The sequence below is a fragment of the Sorghum bicolor genome, chromosome 8, assembly GCF_000003195.3.
Source record: "Sorghum bicolor cultivar BTx623 chromosome 8, Sorghum_bicolor_NCBIv3, whole genome shotgun sequence".
NCBI lineage: Eukaryota > Viridiplantae > Streptophyta > Magnoliopsida > Poales > Poaceae > Sorghum > Sorghum bicolor.
The window spans coordinates 61601692-61627714 of NC_012877.2; the positions used below are offsets into that span (position 1 = coordinate 61601692).

Sequence of the window (26023 nt, forward strand, 5' to 3'; positions counted from 1 at the left end):
GGCCAACCTTTTATCTGTGATGGTAATCTTGTCCTTGATTCTTTTTGGGTGCCTATATTTCCCTTGTAAGTTTACAGTCACCATCTTGTCTTTGGGTTAACTCATGTGTGTGTGTGTGTGTGTATTATATCCTGATTTGATTTACTGATGATGTTTTTCCCAATAATAGGTTGTCATGCACTTTCTAAGATCGGAGATACAGGAACCTACCGAAATAGTCGTCCTACCAACAGAAAATCAAAAGCATCTGAGGTCTCGAACACACCGGCACCCGAGTCCAATATCAGGCTTAGATTCTGTATTCTCAGAGCATGTGGGAATGACGACTGCTATTGCTGTTTGAACCTAAGGCCAATTGTTTGCTACACGACATTGCCTGCCTGTCAGCTTGTGTGCCCGCCATGCAGCCCTGTATGCCGACCAGGCCATAGACATAGCCTCGCTCCAACATCGACGATGGAAGGTCGTCCATAATGTTTCTAATGGTCTATCATAAATGGATAAACACTAATTAATTAATATATTGGTGTTCTAATTGGAGGGTGATGGTTTGCAATATATATTACTTCAATGGTGTGCAATTATACATTTATTTGTCCACAAAAGTTTGGCTCTGATCTATGGGCTAGATATGAGTCTACAAAAATAAAATAAAATAGACAACATGCTCGGTTGTAAAACAGGAATAGAAGACTTAGGGAGTCCAGTTAGTGATAACACAATCCAGTTAGTGATAACACAACAAGAAATTTATGAACATCGAGGATGGAAAGTTGGAATGACAAAGCATGTATTTGTCACAAGTTTGTTTCCTTTTATGATGCTTTTGTTGGAGTTGATAGATGTTTATGACGAAATCGTTCAACAAATAAAGGCTGACAAAAAATTGTCACTCCATGCTTTGATGTCATATTTATGTTGCTTTTTATGAGAATGCTTGAGTCATAGTTGTTCAACAACTTCTTTTTTAAAAAAAAGAAATAGGTTTTGTTATCCCTACTAGGAAATGTACGTGGACCACTATATAATAGGATGTCTGATGCACTAAAAATTGGATCTTTGACATTTATGCCTTTGTTTTGGACTGTGATTTTGTCTTTATTTTTTAAACTTTGTGATTTTAACCTTACATTTCGAATCCAAAAGGTGTATGTTTTCCCCTTTTTTCTTAAAGACCTCTTAACGGTGTTAACTTTTGGATGAAAAAACAAATTTACACTAATAACCGTCATTTTTTACTAAAAGACAAAGTCCGTGTTTAGTGTGTAAGCCTGGACCAGGGGACTTCATGCCAAAAATCAATAACACCCTAAACACACAGTACTCATTCTGGAAAATGTTATTAATATTAAATCAAGAACACCCATACAAAGCAGCCCATAAACCAGGTCGCTCATCATGGCACCCTTTTATTACAAATTCCACACCATTAACTATTTCCTTGGACGTACTTAACGATGCCTCAAATCCACCATCTCATGGACAGAAGATCACCTGGTAGTTGCTGTTGCTGCTGCACGCATGGACCCTGCAATCATCGCTCGCAAACAGGCAAGCGGCAGGGCAGGTGGGGCTCGTGCACACCAGACCAACGCCGGTGCTGCAGGAGAAGGCCATGGGCAGGTTGTAGCCCTCAATCACCGACATGTCGTAGAAGTCTTGGTTGCCGCCGGCGCTGCCGCCGCCGAGGCTGAACTCGGCCAGCGTCGTGGGTGGCTGGCCGGAGACGGTGCAGTTGAGGGCACCAGCGCAGTCGCCGGTGCCGCAGTGGCCGTTTCCGCCGACGAAGGAGCAGTTAGTGCGGCCCCAGAACCTGCCGGTGGTGCCGGCGGGCACGTCGACGGTCCACGTCTGTCCTGGGTCTAGCTGCGTGCCACCGCCGACCGGGATGGCTGCCGGCCACACTGTGGAACTGCAGTTGTTTTTGACGGTGAAGGTGGCGGCGCTGGCACCGGCGGCGAAGGTAGCCAGCAGGAGGAAGAGGACCGTGGACATGGAAGTAGACGCCATGGATGCAGTAGTCAATTATGTGCTCTGCAATTTTCTCCTGGTGGGTGAGAGCTATGAAGCGTATGGGTAGAACTACTGGGGGCATATATGGCTGTGGATTTATTGGCGTTTGGCTGCAGCAGCCCTTGATGTCTTGCTTGTATCATTGTGGACCAATACAAATCTTCCAACTGTACTGGCAGTATGTACGTACGTAATAACGTGGAAAGACCAGAATAGTTGCATTGACCAAAAGAGCACTTGATGACTTCATCAAGTCCAAGTCAACAATCAAGAACACACCAGAAACAGATGGTTCTTCATAGTTCATCTACCCAAGTACAAACACGCGATGCATGCTATAGCTCGGACGATTAATTATATATCGTCTAGAAATGAGAGTTTTGGTAGCACAAATTGCCAAAGGTTCACAAGACATGACAAAGCACAAAAGAATGCATATGGCAACATATGATTAGTGTGTTCAAAATATATATTTAAAAACGTAGCGAATCTTGTAAAGTAAAAAAAAAATTAGTGGTTTTGCGATGAGACAGAACACAGGAAGTTGCACTCTCTCGGACTGCATGGCAACTTTCTTTGGGCGACTGATGCCAAAACTTCCACGGGATACATATATATGGCCCATTTGGTACAGCTCTAGCTTTAGCTTTGTGGCTTCACCTGTGGAGCAGATTTCTTTGAGGAGCTAAATCTATTTTCTGGACCATTCGACAAAACAGCATCGGCTTGCGAAAGGACCTGTGGTCTAGTGGTAGAGGTATCCAGTAAGACGTTACCTATACCATGTTTTAGCAAATGTTTTGTAGGATTTCTAGAAAAACTAGGGTATACGCATGCGTGCGTATTCAAATGGTACTCTACGACGTCCCATGCACGGAAGGCCAGAGAGCTTCATAATCTTTTCTTTTCATGTGTAAGGATACACGACAACCACATGCCCGACGCAAGTATGCATCCTCAACCAAAAGACTATTCTACTACACTAGCATCGCAAAAACGTCTCACTTAGGCCTTGTTTAGTTCACCCCAAAAACCGAAAAGTTTTCAATATTCTCCGTCACATCGAATCTTTCGGCATATGCATAAAGCATTAAATATAAACAAAAATAAAAAATTAATTGTACAGTTTATCTGTAAATTGCGAGACGAATCTTTTGATCCTAGTTAGTCCATGATTGGACAATATTTGTCAAAAAAACAAAAAGTGCTACAGTAGCGAAATCCAAAATTTTTTCGCATCTAAAGATGGCCTTAGACTAATGTCTTCTCCATTCTCCATTACAGACATATTCCATAATGCCCAAGTAAACCCTGCAACAAAAAACTATTTTGAGCCCGGCATTTATCAAATAGCCAACAAAGGTGATTCATCCACTCCCTAACTTGTTTCCTTGCATTTCAGCTTGTATTGCATTTCACCTAGACAGCAATGGTGTTATTAGAGCCTTCACCTTCTACAGTTAAGCTGACAAATTGCTATGCCAGTTTTGGGATCAGGGTTAGCCATGAATTCCATAATCATTTGTTTGAAGTCTTTTCTAGGATCTTCCTTGAAATAGTCTTTCTCATATATAGCTTTCTCGTAGTGGGTGCATTTTTTTTTAAAAAAAATTGTGCCCACTCTCAGGGAATTAATGACTTTTTTCTAGTTTAATATAGAGATGCCTCGGACGACCAGGATGCGCTCTGGGTCAGACTGATAGTTTAGCTTATATGGTGAGCATCTCCACAACTGTCTTTTACTTTTAATGTAAATCACCATTAGTTTCTCGGAGGTGGCTTGGGACCAGCCTTATGGGTCCTGAGCGAAACCGTGATAGTGGCGCTCCTTGTGCCGCTGTCCCAAGTTGTAAATTGCTCTTATTTATTTCAATGAGAACCGATAACGGATCTTTCGAAAAAAGAGCATCTTCAACAGTTTCCTAAATGAACTTGCTATTTCTTGTTTATTTGGCAAAACTAGAAAATAGTTATTCCAACAGTTTGGTAAATGGATTGCCAGATTTTGGCAACTTGCCATCCAGCAACTTAGTTGATTTGGTTGTTGGTCTTTTTTTTAAGTTTACCAAGCCCAATTAGCAAACTATTAGAGATAGAAGAAAATCTCACTTGCCATATGTTTTAGCAACTTGCCAAATCACAAGATTTGATAAGTGAGTTTTACCAAACTGTTGGAGATGATTGGAGAGAATATCAGCAATTTCAAACTATGGCCTTGTTTAAATTTCGAATTTCGCTACTGTAGCATTTTCGTTTTTATTTGACAAATATTGTCTAATCATGAACTAAGATCAAAAGATTCGTCTCGTGATTTACAGACAAATTGTATATAATTAGTTTTTATTTTCGTCTATATTTAATGCTTCATGCATGTCCCGCAAAATTCGATGTGACGGAGAATCTTGAAAACTTTTTGGATTTCGAGGTGAACTAAACAAGGCCTATATATCTTACCCATTCTTTGGTACGGCTATCTCCAACATAGTATTCATAAGGGCATCCAAACCCAAAATAAGTTCCCGATATAGTACCTATATGGAAGTCCTACTTTGTGTGACAAGAAAGATACAATATGAGCATACTTTCTCTCATGAAAACCCATTTTGTAGAAAGACTTCTCCTTTGAGTCTTGTTGCTAGAGAAGATAAAAAATAAGTATTCAATCATTTGACTGTAGCACTACCTAAAGTTCGAATGAGTCTTGTATTTTAGATGTCATTGTTGGAGATACACAAGCACATATATGCTTCTATTCGTGGAAGATGTATTTAATTATTTATTGTATTGAAGCTTCACAAAAGAAAGTAAGTAGATAATGCATGTATATATTACGTTACATACATGCGTGTGGACGATTCACGATCATCTCTTTATCCATCAACTTATTATATTCCCCACCAGTCCATATAAAGTGTATGGTGGCCAATACGCAGCACTATAGGCACTATCGTTCAACCACCGTGCCGTCCCTTTGGTCCCTTTCTCACGGGCAAAAGGTCACCTTGTAGTTGCTGTTGCCGCGGCAGCCATGGGTCTTCGTGTCATCGGTCGGGTAGAGGTACGCGTCAGGGCAGCGAGGGCGACTGCAGTGCAGATTCATGCCGGTGCTGCAGGAGAAGTCCATGGCCAGGTTGTAGCCGTCGATCACCGAGATGTCGTAGTAATCATTGGGGCCGTTGGTGTAGCCGATGGTGAACTCGGCCAGCGTCAGTGGCGGCTGCCCGGACAGGGTGCAGGAGAGGGCACCGCCGCAGTCGCCGGTGGCGCAGTGCCCACGGCCGCCGCTGTTGAAGGAGCAGCCGGTGCGGCCCCAGACCCTGCCGGACTTGGTGCCGGCGGGCACGTTGATGGTCCACGTCTGCCCCGGGTTCAGCTGCGTGCCACCGCCGACAGGGGTTGCCGCTGGCCACACCGTGTAGGGGCAGTTGTTCTTGATGGTGAAGGTGGCTGCACTGGCGCAACCGGTCATGGCGGCGAGGAGGAAGAGGACCCACGAGGCCGCCGGGGACGCCATGGATACTGCTCCTCAGTTCAGGATTATTATTCTGCTACTAGTGAGCTCTATTGGGTTGGAAGAGTTGAGGAGTTTTGATCGCCAGGCGCATGAGTATTTATAGAACTATAGAAGTGTAGAGATGGATTGGTCGAGGAGTCAGCATCGGTGGCAGCAGACATATACTGCGCAAGAGATCATCTAGGCTCAACCATGTAGAAATATCGCAAGAGACAAAGAAGTATTTTCCACCCTAAAAACACACACAAGAGCTCAAACGCATACATATATAGTAGAAATATATGGTCTCTTGCCTTATGCATTAGCTTCTTCTAATTTGATGAAAAGCTTGAGTTGGAAAAATTGGCCAGTATAGGCCCTGTTTGACACAACTCAACTTTACTAGTAAAGATGTTTTTTTTAGAAACTAACTTCATGAGCAACTTTGTAGATGAAGCTGAGCTGTTTTGGAAAAAATGTTTCATAAAATAGCTTCACCAACTACTTTTTACATATACGAGAGAAAGAAATGAGAGACAGAGCTGCAATAAGCTACTTTTTTTAGCTTCATGTCAACTCATGTCTTTGTGAGAGGAGAAGAAAAGCAACTTCACCTATGAAACTGTTTTAGAAATAAGTATTTTCACACAAAAAAAATAGCTCATAACAACTTATGAAGCTGTTGTGAGCTATATCAAATAGGCCCTATATATATGTGTCCTTATTTATGCAAAATGGTTGGAAAAACTTCATCTACATATTTCTGTGCAATTTTTTCATTATAGGTCCGCTGGAATTTAATTTATGGCATGCTTCGTCTAGACATTTGGAAGTGCAATATTATTGCCGTGGGGGTTCAACATAGATAAATGAGTGGCCACAAGACTTTCAAGCCCTTGTTGATTTTCATAGTACTATGTACGCACCGTTGACACGCGCCAAAAAGATAAGTATTTGTTTAGTCAAAATTTTAAGAGTTTTCTCGTACAAACATCTAGTGTTTGCAGAATTATTTTGTGGAAATTTGAACCAATAAGTCAGCAATGAACTACAACTTCGAGAACTAATGCATTGGCTGCCCTAGAATTCTTTCATTTTTCCATGTCTGGTATTCTTTTTCCATCCGTAGCATATGAAGGCACCCCTACACTAGATGGCAGATCACAACTGTGTATAATGTGTATATTACCACGTATACAATTTATTTGCACATATTTTATACATTCTTCTATAGATAGGGATGGACATGATATATCGATTCACTATATTTTATTACGAAACTTAACTTAATAAAAAGATAAAAACCATTTTTAATGTTCCTTATGTGAAAGGATTGTAAAGGAGGATCTTGCGAGGCAGAGGTTATAGGTTACTTGCTGCTAGTTTTAAAGAGCTGTCCATCTCACACTAAAACTGACTGGGATGTTTATATGTTAATAAACACTATAAAAATTATTGTTTGCTACACTTGTATATTTTGCCCCGTTTGGATCCATGGAATTGAATTTTTTTAATAATCATAATTTAGACACATATTAATTAAGTTAATATATGGTTGTGTATGGATTATATTTATATATTATTGTTGGCTATAGAAGAGAGATACTTTGTGTTGCATTTCTACTGTAGGGGAGGCGAGTTGAAGAGCGTGTTATAAGTTGCAAAGTAGAAACATAGAATAGTGATCTATAAAATTAATTTCTATCTTCCACCCTATGAATTTGAGATCGGCTTATATGTAAACTTTGGAAAGTGTCGAATGTCAAATTTCAAAGCCTATATGTGAACTTTGGAAAGCGTCGAATGTCAAATTCCAAGCTAAATAGCCTAATTTATTAAGTAGATTTCATTTCCTCCAAACGAAAGGGACCCAAACGGCCCCTTATATTAGGTGTTTCATGGCATGCAGGGTTCCAAAGTGATTAACAGTCAATTTTTTGGTACTTGCATGTATCCTTCATATCAAGTTCTTATTGGACTAGACCAATTTGATGAAACGACTGTTCTTTTTGTAGATTTCAAAATTTTGTATATGGTTGCACTAATAGCCGTGAATGTTTCTAAGATAATCCAAATTTTGTTTGCCATATATTAGTTCTGAAAAATATTTGAGTCTCTGGATTATTTTTTTAATATGGTGATCACATTATTACCTTACAATATTTCAGATCTTACCCATTATTTCTTGACAAATAACTGAGAATTGTACTTTCAGCACTTGCTGAATTTTCTGTGTTCTTCATAATATACCAGTACTAGTTTCCTATCTGACAATTGTTCATTTGCTAGCAGCATGTGAAGCACACAGTTGATGTTTATCGCTACACAATTTGTTAGCTCGATCAGATTAGCATACCATTAGTTTCATTTATTGGTGAATAATATTTATATATGCAGCTTATGATCATCTCCCTATTGTAGGTTTCCAAAGAGAAGTTGATGGAGCTTGGGCTCTTCTTTTAGCCCGAAAATCAACAAGGTTTTGATGTGTGTGTGTGCGCGCGCGCTGGACTGATGGTTAATTGGGTCGGAAAGCCGGCCCAACCGATTTCTTCAAGCGTGATGGCACAGGGGCCAGCTAGGGCTGAAACAGGAAAACCGGCCTGTTTGGGAACCGACTTGCTGGTTTTCGGTAGTGAACCCAGCCAGGATGGTTTGGCAGGGGCAGGCGTGCTATATCTCCTTTATTTCTTTGCATTTTCCTTGAATTGGGTTGCGCCAAATATTTTTCAATATCCTCTTGTTGACACCAAAAACTTATTAACCAAGCCCAATTCCCATATATCGGCACATTTTTTGTTGTCAACAGCGGTTTCAAGCATTAAATTAATTAGTACGTAATACCCATATAATCTGTTTGCTTAGTCTTTGGTAGATGTTTATAGAATGTGAGTTACCTGCGTGCACTCATAGGGGAGATCATAGGTGTGTGTACACTTTATATTATGAAAAAGAAAAGATTGCCGTGCATGGTCTCCTTCCTACCTAATTAATTCTAGAGCTTACATTGGGTCATTCAGCGATGATCTTAAAGTTTATTAATTTGGTTGTGTTGATCAGATAATGACTGAAAGCTATGTATTCCAACAAAACCGCTGTATGCCATACGTGCATGACTTTCTACGCAGGTTGGCTGATTTCCGCCCACTACTCAAATTTCTCTAATGATGATTGTAGACTCTCTCGCTCCCAACCTGAAATGCAGTCAACATAGAGTGAGCATTGTACTGACCATGCATGCATGCATGGATGACGATCCTTAATTCTCCTTTATCTGCATGTCACTGTCTGGAGAAAGTCTTTACGATCGTCCAAGATTAATTGATCCTTGTTTTTCCACCTGCAAGACTCTTCTACCTCGGCCAACGCGACTCATCAGCATGCATGACTTAGCCAACACGTGTTTGGCTTTTGCTTTCTACTCAATCCATCCCAATTTATATTTTAAGATGCTTGACTTTTTTAACACCAAGTTTAACCACTCATCTTAATTAAAATTTCTGTAAAATATCACTTCTTTTGTCCACGGCTTGATTTATTAATAAAAGTTCATAACTAAAATACAACATGTATTTTACGATGTTCTCATAGTGATGTTCATGACTTAAATTTGACTATATTTACATATTTTTTTAATAAGAAGAGTGTTTAAACTTGGGGTAAAAAAAGTTAAACGTCTTATAATTTGGGATGGAAGAAGTATGACATAAGTTCCTGTTTGTTTGAGGCGACATGCTAAAAAGCTTATTTTCTTGCTTTTCTCTTGTCATTCTTGAATTTTTGCTAGTCTTTTGTAATAAATATAGTTTTAGGTTCTCATCACATCAAAAGCTAGAAAAGCTAACATTTTAAACTTTTATTTCCTCATATATACACCAGCTTATCAGATTTTTAAAAGCCAACTTAATAGTTAGGCTGCCCTAAACATCACACAAGTACATGCGCAGCTAGAAGGTTACTCCAAGTCTAATTAAGCCCAATAAAGATTTGTCCTCCCTCATATATAAACCTGGACATAGATATATGTATATGCACCTTCAAATATATGCAGTTATATAGTAAAACTATATGTTTAGAAAAACTAGATTGACTTACCACTTGAAACCGAGAGTGTAACTCATATCTTTGGTGAGAAGAGTCTAGATAACCACGAAGTAAGTTGTACATACGACCAATTATAATGAATGAGCAGGAGTTAATATAGTTATGGTATGATGCCCAATGACTAGTCTGAACTCAGCCAAAACCATAATATTTTATGATATCTAAGGCCAGTATCAATGAGATTTCATCATAGTTTCATAGATATTAAATATGCTGATATGGTATCGTATTAATGAAGAGAGATAATAAGAGTTTTATATGATAAAACTCTTCTGCACTATTTCCAAAATAATATGGATTAAAAAATGGGACATGAAACCCTCCATTGACACTGGTCTAAGAGTATATTAGTTTTGAGGCAGATTTTTGTTCTTCGGGGTCTTGGAACAATTATCTGATACACAATTAAAATAAGTTCTTGAACTTTGTTGTCTTAATCCTTCGTTGCACCTTAATTAATAAAAAAAAAGGCTAGAACACAAATAAAAATGTCAAGCATGTCATATGAGTGTTGAAACACAACCATGCATCAACCATTGCATGTTTTGAAAGTAACAATCAAAATTTAGAAATATATATGCGTGAACGACTCTTCACGCCATCTTCTTATTCAACATTGTTTTTTGAAACTGTCTTATTCATCTACTTTAATTCATAATACGGATGCAGCATCTCTCTTATGCATGTTTGCATCGTTGGACCACTGCTGCCTCCTCGATCAAGGGCAGAAGGTGACCTGGTAGTTGCTGTTGCCGTTGCAGGCATGCGTCTTGGTGTTGTCGCTGGGAAACAGGTATGCGTCGGGGCAGCTAGACCCGCCGCAGTTGAGCGTCACGCCGGTGCTGCAGGAGAATCGCATGGCGAGGTTGTAGCCGTCGATGACCGAGATGTCGTAGAAGTCCTGGCTGCCGCCGATGGTGAACTCGGCCAGCGTCATGGGAGGCTGACCGGAGAGCGTGCAGGAGAGCGCGCCGCCGCAGTCGCCCGTCTGGCAGCTCCCGCTGCCGCCGTTGAAGGAGCACCCCGTGCGGCCCCAGACACGGCCGGAGCTGGTGCCGGCGGGCACGTTGATGGTCCATGTCTGCCCCGGGTCCAGCTGCGTGCCGCCGCCCACTGGGGTCGCCGCCGGCCACACCGTCGAGCCGCAGTTGTTGGTGATGGTGAATGTCGCCGCTCTTGCGGTGCCCACGAAAGCGGCCAGGAGGAGCAGGCTGAGCACTGAGGAAGCTGCCGGGGACGCCATGGATGCTGCTGCTTGTTTCTCGTGCTAGCTAGAGCTTTGTTTGTAGTGTGGAGGAGTTAGGGAGCATGCATGCATATTTATAGCAGCCAGGGGATGAAAAGTCAGGGCTGACGGAATGAAAAAATTACCCTTGGATCTTGGATCATATTGCCTTGTGTGACAATGAGATTTTGGGCTATTTCTTTCTTTTTCTGATCTATTTCAAATATCGCCGAATTTCAGTTAAAAACAAAAAAGTCATTTAGTAGGAGTGAGATTTTATTAGAGCTATATAGGTGCCTAGGGCCATCTTAATTTGCAAGGAAGAAATTAGATATAGAAATCATATAAAAACTTTACAGAAATCAGTTCAATTTCACATGAAAAAATACATGACCGCTTAGGAGAAAAAAGATATTCTTTGATCACGAAGGCCTTAGTGTTGACTGTGTTGAACTTATTACAGTTTACCTCTAATATGATTATACGAAGCTTCGTGCGCAAACCAGCTCCACCAATATAAGTTAGGCAATAATATGTAGGCGGCGTATTTGGCATCCAGGACCCAACTCGTGTAGTAGTTTATGCTGTACGTTGTCCCTTCATTCGTAGAAGTTTGTGGCATGAATGCATTACTTATATTGCCGTGTAACATCGGTTAGAATTTGTCAGCACGTAGAATTCTAGATAACCAGTAAATGTAATCGTACGCGACAATGCCGGACTGATGGACAGCGGGCAGCGGCACAGCGCAAATTAATGTTACACATCTGTTTATTTGCTTGTTCAAACATAAATGGATAAGAGAGCCTGGCTAGTTGATTTATTAATACATAGTACTTATATCTACTAGGAACAAACATTGCTCTTGCATATAAATCCACGAAAATATATTCTATGAATATATCTAATGAAACTATTTTGATTTCATAAATCTTGATGTTTTTGTTTCTAAAAGTTCGGTCAAAGTTTAAAAAATTTGACTCAAGACAACTCTAGAAATCTATATATTCAGAGACAGAGAAAATATTATATTATATTAATCACCTACTGCAGCTCTTAGTATGTTGTGAAATATACATACATACTCCCTCCATCCCTTTTTAATTGTCGCTTACGCTTCCCGAAAAACAACTACCGGCAATTATATATTAAAAAGTATTAATATTTATAATACATAATTAGTATCATTAGAAAGATCTTTGAATCTAGTTTTTTAACAAATTTATTTAGAGATACAAATGTTGCACGTATTTTCTACAAATCGAGTCAAATTTGTGGCACACACACCAACAACGACAATTAAAAAGGGACAGAGGGAGTACATGACAGAATATCCTTCAATTTCAGCTCGGCCGGTTTGTATTCTTCTCCATAAAATGTCTAAATATCTGTAGAACATGCATGTGGAGAAAAAGAACGAACTTGTGGACAAAGCATATTGGCTTCCAGAAGATCAGTAGTACTAGTATAGATGGAAAATGTTTAAGCTATGTGGAAGAAGGGAGGAAATTCTTGTGTATGCATGCGCATGCGCCGTGAAGAGCGGAGATTTGGTCTCCATAGGTAGACTGGTGGCATACATGGATTATTTAATCCATCACTGATTCACTGTCAAGTTAGGTCCTCTCCCACCAGACACACAAGTTCAAGTTTCCACATATTTATGTTTTGCAATCCACGAAAAAAGTTTTTTTTAAAGAAACAAAGCCACAAATTGGCTTCCAGGAAAAATGCATATCCTTCTTTTTTTTTTGAACAAGAGCAAACAGCTGTAACATAAAAATGTGTCCTTCTGTACGTCCAGCATTGTCGCGTAGGATTATTAGATTTCCAGGTCATCTCGAATTATAGATAAACTAGCTATGTACTGACAAATTCTAACCAATTTACACGGCAATATGCATGCCACAAACCTTCTAGTACGAAGGAAAAATAGCACACACTACGTATATATGCAGCTATGGGTCCTGCCCTCAAATATGCCGCCTACCGCGTTGCGTATATTGCCTAACTTGATTTGGGCGACCTGGTTTGTGCATGACACTTCATATGTTAATATATAGCCATGCATAAGTTAAACAACAAGTCAACAAATGATTTTTTTTTTTTGCATAAAAACTCTTTTTTCTCTTCTTCCTGTACAATTTCTAAATTATGTAAAAAAACCCTTTTTTCCAAAATTATGTATTTTTAATGTGAAATTGAAGTGGAGTTTTTACAATTTGAGTACTACTTTCTGTTCCAAAAAAATTGGCGATATTTGAATCCCATCCACTAGCTAACACTACTAAAAAAAATCTTTTGCGAGGCATTTTAGAATAGACATCGAAGGCGGGCAAGGTTTCTAATCGCCTTGGTTATTGTCTTAGATTAACCATGGCGGTTATTTTTTATTAACCGAGGCGGTTACAAAAAACCGCCTTAAAAAATGTATTAACCGAGGCGGGCAATATAATTCGATTAATGCCTATTTACCGAGGCGGGCATTATAATGCAACCGCCACGGTAAATCATTAACCGAGGCGGTTATTTTATAAGGTCCGCATCCTAAAATCTGGCCCAGCCCAAGGCCCAATACGTGCGACTAGTGTATAAACGTATGTTAGGTTTCCCAGCTAGCCAGCCCCCTCGCTCTCTCCCTGCCGAGCCGCCTTGTTTCCTCCATCGTTCCCCCGAGCCCTCCCTCCACTCTCTCTAGAGCCCCTCTTCCTCCCAAGCAGCGGTGCAGCGAGCACCCTCTTCCTTCCCCAAGCCGTGCTTCCTCCCCCAAGCAGCAGCGCAGCAGACTAGCGCGCTCGGCATCCCTCCTCCATTCCTTTCTCCTCCACGTGAGCTCTTCCACTGGCTAGATCTGGCAGCAGCGCTGCTGCGGGTGGTGGATCCGGCATTGGAGCGGTCGGATCCGGTGGCGGCGCTCCTCCGGTGGCATGGCGGCGCGGACTCCCTCTCCCTCCCTCGGTATGGCGGCCTCCCTCTCCACTAGCATGGCTGAAGCAACGCGCTGGGCGCGGCGTGGAGGCAACGGCGTAGCCGGCTCCAGATTGGGCAACGGCAACGCCCCCGACCACTTCTTCCCTCTCCTTAGGCTCGCGTCGAGCGAATCGACGGCGGTGGCGGCATGGCGACCCTGATCTGGGCATGATGCCTTAGGCCCGTGTGGCCAAGATCTAGGCCTGTGCGGCCGTTTTTCTTTCTTTTTTGTTTATTTTCATCGATTAACGGAGGCGGGCAAACAATCGCCTCCGTTAATCCTCATTACTGTGACCTTACGTCAGAGGCGGTTCTCTATAACCGCCTCCGAAAATAAAAAACAACCACCTGTAAAAGTTTTATGTAGTAGTGTCAAATGGAGGAAAGAATCACCCAAATTTGGCGATCGATATATAATCAAATAGTAAAATTTGTCATTCCATCCACTACCATAATGGTGGAGTTCTCCTATTGTTTTAAATTATTAATAAAGCACTACCACTGGTCATAACACTAGGCAATGCTCGCTAGGAAGCATTTAGTCTGTGTCTTTGTGCACATTTGTCAGCTGATCCGTTGATGCTAGAAGAAACATGAGGATGCATCTCTTCTTGACCATACCATTATGTTGTACGTTTCTTGATGAAAAACCATGTCTGCTGGCAACTTCTCTCCTACCCGCGTTATTACTATTAGGCGAATTGCCCCAGACACCCTGAGATACACAATATATATAATCAAGATCTGTGGAGCCATCGTGCTCCTTGTGCAGCACTATGGTATGCACTACTATAAATGTCCATATAGCCCACGGCCCGACAGCCCAGCATGAAGCCCGCTTGGCCTTACCCAAGGCATGACATGGCGGGTCAGCTCGACATGGTATAAAGATGAGGCCTGGTCAAGGCCTGCTATTCTTAATGTGCAACCCTAACTCCTCTGCTCCCTTCCCATAACTAAGGATGTGGGTGGTCCTCCCAAATAGATACCCGCGGTTCTTCTCTAGTGTAATTTTATGAACTAAATAGACAATTTCTTTCTTCATTTTTTCATTTAGTTCATTTAGTTACACTAGAGAAGAACTACGGTATTCGTTTGGAGCATTGTCCCTATCCTTACCCATAACCTATCCGTTGTAGCAAGCTAGCAACTGAAGTGCTCGATCCCATTCCCATCCTTGGCACAGTTGGGCTCCACGCTGGACGCTGCCGTGAACTCCTTCCAATACTCCATCAAACCGCTAGCCATGCAGATTCGGTATCGAGTGCCTTCGGCCGTGCGCATCCGAGTGCCTCGGGTTTGTCTTTCACTCTCCACCGTCAGAGCACTACAGATGTGGCCTCCTTCGTCGATGCTAACGAGCGTGTGGAGGTCACACCTAGCTGCAGCCATGCAGAGGCACCACGCGGTGGCTCCCTCTCCGTGGGCCTCACGTTAGCCCAGCATGCTAGATTGGTCATGCTTCTCATGTTAGGTTTAGTATCACATCAGTAATTAATAGTAGGGAAGCACAACATATAAGGTGGAGACAGACCTCATCTATCAAGCACTAGTACAGAGAGATACTATACTGGCGTTTCGCAACCCCTTTGTACAGGCGGATTGACGAACCGCCAGTGGCTATAGGCCTGTTTCCACAGGTTCAATTATGAGATCCGCCTGTGGAAACCAGTTTCTACAAACGGTTCTTTTATGTAAACCGCCTGTAGAAATTGGATTCTACAGGCGGTTCTCATAACAGAACCGCCTGTGGTAAGATTTTCTAATTTAACCCAATTTTCCAGCATCGGACAAACTATACAATTCAGCATCTTCCGCAGCCGTATCATTTGGTAAGACATGAGTTCTTGCACCATCATTTCCCCCAGCAGATCCACCAGCGGTAACATTTGGCACAACATGTTCACTCTAGGGTGTGTCGTGGAAAAACTGATCAGCAGGCATGCCTGGACCATCGGTGTCGATGTGTGCTGGGTCCCCAACTGTATAAGGCGCTGAGCTACCCTCTCCATGCTTTGTCCAAATCAAGTAATCCTTCATAAATCCTCGACAGACTAGATGAGAAATGATTACTTCAGTATCTTCAAATAGAAGAATATTTCTGCAGTCGTAGCATGGACAATATATATGCTTCGTATTTGTTCTCAAAGCATGGTTCTTAGCGGCATCAACCAACCTATGCACCTCAGGTATATATGATGGATCTAGTCTTGATAAGTTATACATCCATAAGGACCTCTCCATCATGACCTGTTGAAAAGTTAGTAAATTAATTGAAATATTGTCTACGAATATTTGTTATTAAAAATAAAAGAAGACCTAACAATTAAATCAAATTGAAAAAGGAATCATGGAAATGGTGAGAGGAGAGGCAACATCTTAAACAAGAGGGCACAAAAATGCTTATCGCGTAATTAAATCAAATTTACATAAAAAATAACATTCTAAACAATATAATTTAAAAAACTAAAAAGAAAACTTACCTTTCTTAGCCACCTCCACCTCCTTCCAAGAAATGAAGATCAAAACCTCCACCCTTGTATTTTGACCTGTTGAAAAGTTAGTAAATTAATTGAAATATTGTCTACGAATATTTGTTATCAAAAATAAAAGAACACCTAACAATTAAATCAAATTGAAAAAGTAAAACAAGTATAAAAAATAAAGACAAAACCATAAACATATATCTTTATATCACTAAAATAAATTTGACAAGGTACAAAAACACTGTTGATTGAAACTAAATATATTATATCACTAAAAAATTTGAGAAGGAAACATAGAAATGGTGAGAGGAGAGGCAACATCTGAAGCAACCTCATATATAAAAAAGCTTATCGCATAATTAAATCAAATTTACATAAAAAATAACATCCTAAACTATATAATTTAAAAAACTAAAAAGAAAACTTATCTTTCTCTCCCTTCCCAAGCATGGAAACACCATTCATGGAAACTACTACATATATATTTTTTGGATTCACAAATTAGAGAAGGAAACATAAAAAAGAAGATAGGAGAGACATCATATATCCATCTTAAGCAACTTTATTTGAGCAAAATAGACCATACCTAGCTATTCTACTCTCTCTCTCTCTCATGGTGAAACCCTAGATCCAAAAAGTAGCTCAAATTGAGCAAGAGGGCACAAAAAGAGGCATTAGAAGCATCAACTAACCTTTCTTAGCCACCTCCTTCCAAGAAATGAAGATCAAAACCTCCCCCCTTGTATTTTGAAAAATCTGGACCTCCAAAATGGGCTGCAATGGAAGGTGGCTGCGAGCTACAGTTCTGCCCGAGGAGGAAGAAGGGACTGGTGGTATTTATAGGAAGATAAATCACAGGCGGTTTGTTATGTGAACCGCCTGTGTAAATCCATTAACACAGGCGGTTCGCATAACTGAACCGCCTGTGTAAATGGTCCATTTACACAGGCGGTTCGGTTATGTGAACCGCCTGTGTAAATCTATTAACACAGGCGGTTCACATAACATGACCGTCTGTGTAAATAGACCATTTACACAGGCGGTTTTCTTACAATAACCGCCTGTACTGAGCCTTTTATACAGGCGGTTTTCAATTCTAGCCGTACAAATTTTCAACACAGGCGCATTGTAACTAAAATCGACTGTAGATATTTTAGCCCCGCCGGCTTAGAACCTCTGTGTACTCTTTTGCATTAAGTTAGCGCGAATGCAAGGGTATATTATAGGCTCTAGTGGACCCCAGGTCCAAGAGCACCGGCTGCACACTCTAACATCTTGGACGGGGCCGGTCCAAAAATGGCCCAGCACGACGACGCTTGGCTCGGCATGCATATACCTGGGCATGCAGCCCGAGCCCGTGAGCACGGCCCGAAGCCCGTCATTTTGGCCCGGCCCTAGCCCGGCCCGGCCCGAAGGTCATTGGGCTCGGGCTGGCACGGCACGGTGCTGCAGGCCGTGCTTGGGCTGCACTTCAGGCCCGTGGGCCGGCCCGGCCCGGCCCGCCAAATAACAACATTGTATAAAATAACTCATTTTGATATCTAAATCTATTCTCTACATATGTCATATGTATTTGAATGTGTTCTTTATACTGATGAAGTGATGAATTGATGAATGTGTTTGAAATATGCTTTTAAATCTGTGTTTATTGATATGTTATTGTTCAACGGGCTATGGGCCGGCCCGGCCTGACGGGCCCGCCCGGTACGCAAAAAGGCCCACGGGCCCGTGCCTGGGCCGGAGGTCAGGCCCGCAGGCCGGTAAGGCACGGCCCGCAGGGCACGACGGGCCCCCTCGGCCCGTTAGGCAACGTGCCGGGCCGGCCCGGTGTCGTGCCGGGCCGGGCCGGGCCGGCCCGTTGCCCAGGTATGGGCATGCATAATCTGGGCAGTACGGCGTGCGCCCAACCCCCTTCAGGTCGTGCCCGAGCCGTGCTAGGCCGGGCCGGCCCGTTGGCCATAAGTAGTGTGGATGGGATGAGTTCTGGCCATGTGCCATCTAGCTATAGTGGGCTTCGACCTTTTCTTGTCTATAATATATCTTTTGCATTTGTATTACAGTTTTCCTTAGCAGCAAATCACAACATCTTGTCTATCTAGTGTACTAAACGTTTATATACTTGGCTTATCCCAATGGAAGCTATATATGACTTGTATAAAATGAATTAGACACAAAACGTCTTTCTGTGTTCAGGAGAAAAAGAAACAAAAAAGGATTGCGTCTAACGATGTACGTATACAGATCGATTTTCGGTGAGAGGCACGTGGCACTGGCATGTTCAATTGTTCTACATTCAGATCCTGGTGATATCCAGTTTGGAACTGGCGGAAGAACATTCAGCGGTTGCCCTTCTAGAGAGAAATATGTAAACATGACTGAGAAATTTTCGATAATTGCTTGGTCGGTCCCCAATTTTTGTTCTTGTGGCATGGTTTGACTGTTAATAAATATCTGTAGTGTGTAAACTGTTGTACAGTTGGCTCATATATACACAGATGGATATATAAAGTCTAATAAAGAGGTGGACAAACTGAGGAATTCCAAGGGCGATTGCTGACTTGTGCATGTTTTTCATTTAACTCCAGCTGTACGCAAGAGACAGCTCTAGAGAACTCCAAAAATGTGTTTTGTTAGCTTCCATTGCGTTTAGAAAGTTTACACAGCGGATGATATTGAGACATTATGCAGCAGAATAAATACTCAGGTCATAAAACTGATAACATATAGTTTTTTTTACAACAATGACATATATATAGTTGATCATCGACAAATATACAATATAGTTGATCATCGACATATATTCAATATGGTAGAAAAAACCTATAAGCGGTGCCTGGCTCTATATTATAGCAGATGACATATATGCTCCTGAATTTCTTATTACAAGATGTAATGTTTGGCACATGTCATCGATTATTGGCCTATCCAACTAATGCTTTTTTTTGCGTTGTAATCCTGATTTGACTAGAAATCATGTAGTAGGCCGCTTTCTTTTTTTTTGAAGATACAGAAGGGGCAAGGAGATGATCCCTGTCGATGTTTACTGAGGGGATGAATGCAGATAACAAAAAAAAAAAGGAAACTGATGAATCCAAGCAACAATCAGGGAAACGCCACTAATTAAACAGAATTTAATCTTGTCGAAAATAAACAAAGCTTCAAACCTTCAGTTCTTCAGGGTGGGAAAGAAGTTTCTTCATTGCATGCACTAACAGTTTGGCCTTTTTCTGACCAAAGAAGTCTTCATCTAGATGTCTTGACTTGTCCACCCTAAAAGCCTATAAATGCATGCCCCTGTCTCCCAACTCTACCCAGGCTTCATACACGTACAGCTCTTAGTAGCTCGCTCACTAAGCTATCATATCAATGGCGTCCACTACTTCCATGCCCTCGATCCTCTTCCTCCTCCTCGCTGCCTTCGCAGCCAGCGCAAGCGCAGCCACCTTCACCATAAAGAACAACTGTGGTTACACGGTGTGGCCGGCGGGCATCCCCGTCGGCGGCGGCACGCAGCTGAACTCAGGCCAGACATGGACCGTCAACGTGCCCGCCGGCACCAGCGGCCGGTTCTGGGGCCGCACCGGCTGTTCCTTCAGCGGCGGGAGCGGCCACTGCGACAGCGGTGACTGCGCCGGTAAGCTCTCCTGCACCGTCTCCGGCCAGACGCCGGCGACGCTGGCCGAGTACACCATCGGCGGCACTGGCAACCCGCAGGACTACTACGACATCTCGTGTGTTGATGGCTACAACCAGCCCATGTCCTTCTCCTGCAGCACCGGCGTTGCGCTGTCGTGCACGTACGCCAAATGCCCTGATGCGTACCAGTACTCGACTGATGATAAAAAGACCCATGCTTGCAGCGCCAACAGCAACTACCAGATCACCTTCTGCCCGTGAAGAAGCGGCAGATGATGATCATCACGTCGATCACAGCGCCACGCAACAGACAGTTCATACGTATATTATGAATAACTAGCGCTGCCTAGCTATGATCACAGTTCATAATATATAAGCTATGTAATAAATAATAAATCGTCCATGTGTGCATGTATACGGATAATGACACACATGTGGCGTGTTTTGTACTTGGCTATGAAGAATCTTCTTAATATATACATATGTTTTTGTTCAATAATGATGTGGATTTTCTGTGCGTGCCATGATCGAGCTTTCTGATTTATTTTCTTTGATAATTTTTATATTCTATTAGAGTGCACGATTAGTATCAGATCCAGATAGATCTATTAACCGATAAACGCGGAAGTATAATCAATATAGAAGAAAATATACAAACAAGAACGATACCGAGGCACGATGTTTTTTAACGAGATTCGGTGATGTGCTTAATCCTCGGAGCAATGATTACGAGCGCTCCTCCCCATAAAACAGCAGCTACACCGGCATCGAGCGATCCCGCGGCCTGGCCACCACCCAATCCAGCCACCCAAGCCGTCTCGTTGGTTACAACAGGGGTGGCCTCATATTTATGGCCCCCTAGGACGCAGAGTTTGACTCCAACTCTATTTTAGCCCGTAATACAACTCAAGTCTAACATAACCAATTGTACACATATTCAACACATATCTAACAAACTCTACCTTGGCGAATATGCACACCATCTTGAAGCTATCCATGCGCGAATCTTTGTGTACCTAGGATTGAGTCGTCTCTTCGGCTGCTCGATTAGAACGGCCTAATGAGGCTGATCTCACAACTGCATCATCACCTGGATAGAACACCACCACATTTGCATTGCCATTTATGACTTCACCTTCAACAACACTTCTTTTCAGCTTATATTGGTGTGCACTTGACTTTTTCTAGACCAAAGGCATCCACCCAGCTTCATTAGAAGCGTAACGAGCACCCATGGTCCAAACACTGGGGATTCCAGTTTTACAGTTTGGCACACCATCACTGCAAAACAAAACTCAATTCTAACTCAAAAGAACTCTCGGAACCATCTGTAACCAACTAAAAAGACAGGCTAATGAACAGCCACAGACACCACCCCATCATTAATTTTATGCCGCAAAACAGCAAGACACTACTGCACATTAGTTGTTAGCAAGTTTCTCATCTCTTCCGCTGTAGGTTCCAGCTTCGACTTCAAGAGTGGACGCCATGTCTTGATCAGCATTAGTTTCTTAAAAATGATCGCCTTGGGAGAAGTGAGAATACCTTCTTGTTGATGGCCATGTCATTCCTTGTCTTCCAAATTGTCCATAGCGCCCCTACACATATAAAAATTGTTACCTTGCGCTTGGCTCCTCTTCAATCATCAGCGAACTCTATTATAAAATCTATGCAGTTGGTTGGTGATGACGACCAACCCAAAGAAACTCTAAAACATGACCATAGATATATTGCAATGGGATATTGGAATAAAATGTGATATGTTGTTTTCAGATTATCACAAGCAGCACATTCTTCCGGCCCTGTTCACTGTTTTCTCTTAAGTTGAACTCCTTCCAATACTCCATCAAACCGTCGGCCATGCAGCGCATCCAAGTGCCTCGGGTTCCTCCACTCTCCACTGTCAGAGCACTACAGATGTGGCCTCCTTTGTCGACGCTGACGAGCGCGTGGAGGTCGCGCCTAGCTACAGCCATGCAGAGGCACCACATGGGGGCTCCCTCTCCGACTCTGTCACTACAGTACGGCCTCCCCATCCCTCGTGGGCCTTAGGTCAGCTCGGCATGCTTGCTAGATTTGGTCATGCTTCTCGTGTTTGGTTTAGTATCACAACGGTAATTGATGGGAGGACAACATATAAGGGGGCGGGGGCAGTCCTCACCTATCAAGCTATTCTTTTGCATTGAGTTAGCCTGAATGTCAGGGTATGTTATGGGCTCTAGTGGACCCTAGGCCCAGCACCGGTATAGTGATATAGGTCAGATTTCGTTGCACAATCTAACATCTTGGATGGGGTCGGCCCAAAAAACAGCCTAGCATGTCGTGACTAGGCTGTTGGTTAGGCACGACGCTTGGCTCGTCACGGTCTGGGCAGTACGGCGTGCCATGATGGCCCAACCCCCTTTATGCCGTGCTAGGCTGAGCCAGCCCGTTGGCCATAAGTAGTGTGGATGGGATGAGTTCTGGCCATGTGCCATCTAGCTATAGTGGACTTCTACCTTTTCTTGTATATTATCTTTTGCATTTGTATTGCAGTTTTCCTTTGCAGCAAGTCACACACATCTAGTCTAGCTAGTGTACTAAACGTTTACTTGGTTTGTCCCAATGCAAGCTATCACTTGTGTATAAAATTAATTAGACACAAAAAGTCTCTCTGTGTTCAAGAGAAAAAGTAAATTAAGATTGTGTGTAACGATGTACCTATACAGATCGATTTTCGGCGATAGGCAAGTGGCGCTAGCATGTTCAATTGTTCTACATTCAGATCCTGGTGATATCCAGTTTGGCACTAGCGGTGTTGGAAGAACATTCAGCGGTTATGCCCTTCTAGAGAGAGAAATATGTAAACATGACTGAGAAATTTTTGAAAATTGCTTGGACGTCAGTCCCCAATTTCGTTCTTTGTGGCTTGGTTTCACTGTTAATAAATATCGTTGGCTCATATATACACAGATGGATAAAGTCTAGTAAAGAGGTGGACAAATTGAGGAATTCCAAGGGTGATTGCTGACTTGTGCATGTTTTTCATTTAATTAACTCCAGCTGTACACAAGAGGCAGTTCTAGAGAACTCATGCTAGCTATGATTTTCCTTATGTTTTTCTTTTTCAAAAATGTGTTTTGCTAGCTTCCATTGCGTTTAGTAAGTTTACAGCGGATGATATTGAGACATTATGCAGCAGAATAAATATTCAGGTCATAAAACTGATGGCATATATAGTTTTTTTTTGACAAAGATAACATATATAGTTGATCATCGACAAATATACAATATAGTTGATCATCGACATATATACAATATGGCAGAAAAAACCTATGAATTTCCCCTACAATATAGCAGACATATATATATGCTCCTGATTTTCCCTATGAATTTCTTATTACAAGATGTAATGTTTGGCACATGTCATAGATGTATTGACTTGTCCACCCTGAACGCCTATAAATGCATGCCCCTGCCTCCCAACTCTACCCAGGCTTCATACACAGCCTTAGAGTCTTAGTAGCTCGCTCACTAAGCTATCATATCAATGGCGTCCACTACTTCCATGCCCTCGGTCCTCTTCCTCCTCCTCGCCGCCTTCGCAGCCAGCGCAAGCGCAGCCACCTTCACCATAAAGAACAACTGTGGTTACACGGTGTGGCCGGCTGGCATCCCCGTCGGCGGCGGCACGCAGCTGAACTCAGGCCAGACATGGACCGTCAACGTGCCCGCCGGCACCAGCGGCCGGTTCTGGGGCCGCACCGGCTGTTCCTTCAGCGGCGGGAGCGGCCACTGCGACAGCGGTGACTGCGCCGGTAAGCTCTCCTGCACCGTCTCCGGCCAGACGCCGGCGACGCTGGCCGAGTACACCATCGGCGGCACTGGCAACCCGCAGGATTACTACGACATCTCGTGTGTTGATGGCTACAACCAGCCCATGTCCTTCTCCTGCAGCACCGGCGTTGCGCTGTCGTGCACGTACGCCAAATGCCCTGATGCGTACCAGTACTCGACTGATGACACCAAGACCCATGCTTGCAGTGCCAACAGCAACTACCAGATCACCTTCTGCCCGTGAAGAAGCGGCACAGATGGTGATCACGTCGATCACAGAGCCACGCAACAGACAGTTCATTCCTATATTATGAATAACTAGCACTGTCTAGCTAAGATTACAGTTCATAATATATAAGATATGTAATAAATAATAAATCGTCCTTGTGTGCATGTATACGGATATATGACACACTTTGCGTGTTTGTACTTGACTATGAAGAACATTCTTAATATATACATGTTTTCGTCAAATAATGATGTGGATTTTCTATGTGTGCCATGATCGAGGTTCCTGATTTCTTTTTTTTTTTTTTGTTGAGAATTCTGTATATTCGTTCATGAGCTAATACCTCGCTGTTTGCCGAAAAGGATAGACTGAGATGCTGCCAAATTAATGGCCAATTGGAAGTGTGTCATGGATGCACGGATGATGTCGATTTTTGCGGCTAACTCTGTCGATGAGCCACTTCACAACTTGTACGGGTATGAACGCGCACGCAACTGAAAATCCAGCCACAGTGACAAGGACGCTGAAAATCATGTATTGGTTACATGCATGCATGGAGCTAGAAATGAAGAGTAATAATTTTATTAAAATCGTAATAATTAACATTTCCAAATTTGAACATAATTTTGTTTATAAATCAAAGTTTCTCGCGCAAAATTTGCATCTCGCATATGAAGGCAACCTCCCCATCAACAACTGTTCACATACACGTCCGTGTGTCTAGATCATCTACATGATGCCTAACACGAAACCGTAGTCTAGTGTATATCCAACGATTGGCCAAGGTTATAGATAGCGTCTATGATAAGGTTGCCATGAATTAATTGGTGTCTAAGCCTATTTTCTTTGACTCAATGAGCGCACATGGAGTAGTTTCAAAATTTTCTCTAAGCTACAGACCTATATATAGATGGCCGGTGGCTGGCCGCCCGGGGACGACGAGATGATTGAAAAGTATAACGGCCAGTGGAATGACAAAACTGTCTTGATTGTTGACCGAGAGGGATAGACCGAGATGCTGCCGAATTGCCAGTTGGGGAAAACGTGATGGATGCATGCAGCATGATGTAGATTTTCGTGGCTAACTCTGTCGATGAGCCACGGCCACTTCACAACCTGTATATACGAGTATGAATGGGCACGCAACCGAAAATCCAGATACCAGGACAAGGACACTGAAAATGATGTATTAGTTAGGATACATGTATGCATGCATGGAGAAAGAGTACTAATTAGTTTTACTAAAATCATAGTATTTCTTCCACATTTGAAATTTTACTTAAGTAAGTTTCTCAAGTAAATTTGCGTCTCGCAAGAAGACGACAACGTCCCCATCAACCATTATTGTTCACCTAGTCGAGCGTGTAGCCGAAACCTTAGAGTCTAGTGTATATCTTGGCAAGGAATTAGCAGATTATATAGTGAGAAAAGTCAGGAGATATGGCTGTGTTCCTAGCTCCAAATTACCATCATCTATGATAATCTTTGGAGGTAGCCAGTTGCTGTATGTATGCCTATTTTGTTTGCCATGACGAGGACATAATACTACTTGGCAGAGAAATCTGTTGCATTGATTGCCGTGTTAGCTAGGCTTGTTCGTGTTAGAAGTACATGCATCTAGATATGCTGAAAAAAAAACAAGTTGACAAGGACAACACACTGGTCAGACAAGATATTGGTTCCTCTTCAGTGTGGATGAATTAATCCGTCTTTGCTTCAAAACATGTCTAGTACCAAAGGTAGCCTCAAAGCATCAACGTACGACGCCATTATTACGGCCGGTACATAAGAAAGATGCATGGTATTTGTCACACACCTGATACAGATTGTGACCGTCGACGGCAAGAACTGCGGAGGGGGCACCGCCGCCCCTGCTGCTGCTCTTGGTGGGCCCACAGCCCGCCCTATGGGGGCACGCGAGCCCAAGAGGAGGGGGCGGCGCAGCTACTTGGCAAACGAGGGAGTTTGCCAAGTCTCAAAAAATATGGCAAAGGTGAAAAGAGGCAATCTTCAATGGTTTGGCATTAATCACTTCGCGCCAATTTCCCAAT

General features: G+C 42.5%; 5 protein-coding genes across 5 annotated transcripts; 2 read left to right on the top strand and 3 right to left on the bottom strand.

Annotated features, from left to right (window-relative positions):
- LOC8081617 (thaumatin-like pathogenesis-related protein 4) lies at window positions 1303–2175 on the bottom strand. The gene has a single exon (XM_002443573.2). It carries the CDS (start codon window positions 2008–2010, stop codon window positions 1477–1479), a length of 534 nt encoding a protein of 177 aa, XP_002443618.1. The 5' UTR covers window positions 2011–2175; the 3' UTR covers window positions 1303–1476.
- LOC8081618 (thaumatin-like protein) lies at window positions 4742–5585 on the bottom strand. Its single transcript, XM_002443574.2, has one exon. The coding sequence runs from the start codon at window positions 5525–5527 to the stop codon at window positions 4997–4999; it is 531 nt and encodes a 176-aa protein (XP_002443619.1). The 5' UTR covers window positions 5528–5585; the 3' UTR covers window positions 4742–4996.
- LOC8081619 (thaumatin-like protein) lies at window positions 10092–10909 on the bottom strand. The gene has a single exon (XM_002443575.2). It carries the CDS (start codon window positions 10851–10853, stop codon window positions 10329–10331), a length of 525 nt encoding a protein of 174 aa, XP_002443620.1. The 5' UTR covers window positions 10854–10909; the 3' UTR covers window positions 10092–10328.
- On the top strand, window positions 19611–20423 carry LOC8081620 (thaumatin-like pathogenesis-related protein 4). Its single transcript, XM_002442538.2, has one exon. It carries the CDS (start codon window positions 19658–19660, stop codon window positions 20186–20188), a length of 531 nt encoding a protein of 176 aa, XP_002442583.1. The 5' UTR covers window positions 19611–19657; the 3' UTR covers window positions 20189–20423.
- LOC8071508 (thaumatin-like pathogenesis-related protein 4) lies at window positions 23402–24229 on the top strand. Its single transcript, XM_002442539.2, has one exon. It carries the CDS (start codon window positions 23457–23459, stop codon window positions 23985–23987), a length of 531 nt encoding a protein of 176 aa, XP_002442584.1. The 5' UTR covers window positions 23402–23456; the 3' UTR covers window positions 23988–24229.

Coding starts and splice junctions, on each gene's coding strand:
- LOC8081617 (XM_002443573.2), bottom strand. CDS start 2,010: ATGGCGTCTACTTCCATGTCCACGGTCCTCTTCCTCCTGCTGGCTACC.
- LOC8081618 (XM_002443574.2), bottom strand. CDS start 5,527: ATGGCGTCCCCGGCGGCCTCGTGGGTCCTCTTCCTCCTCGCCGCCATG.
- LOC8081619 (XM_002443575.2), bottom strand. CDS start 10,853: ATGGCGTCCCCGGCAGCTTCCTCAGTGCTCAGCCTGCTCCTCCTGGCC.
- LOC8081620 (XM_002442538.2), top strand. CDS start 19,658: ATGGCGTCCACTACTTCCATGCCCTCGATCCTCTTCCTCCTCCTCGCT.
- LOC8071508 (XM_002442539.2), top strand. CDS start 23,457: ATGGCGTCCACTACTTCCATGCCCTCGGTCCTCTTCCTCCTCCTCGCC.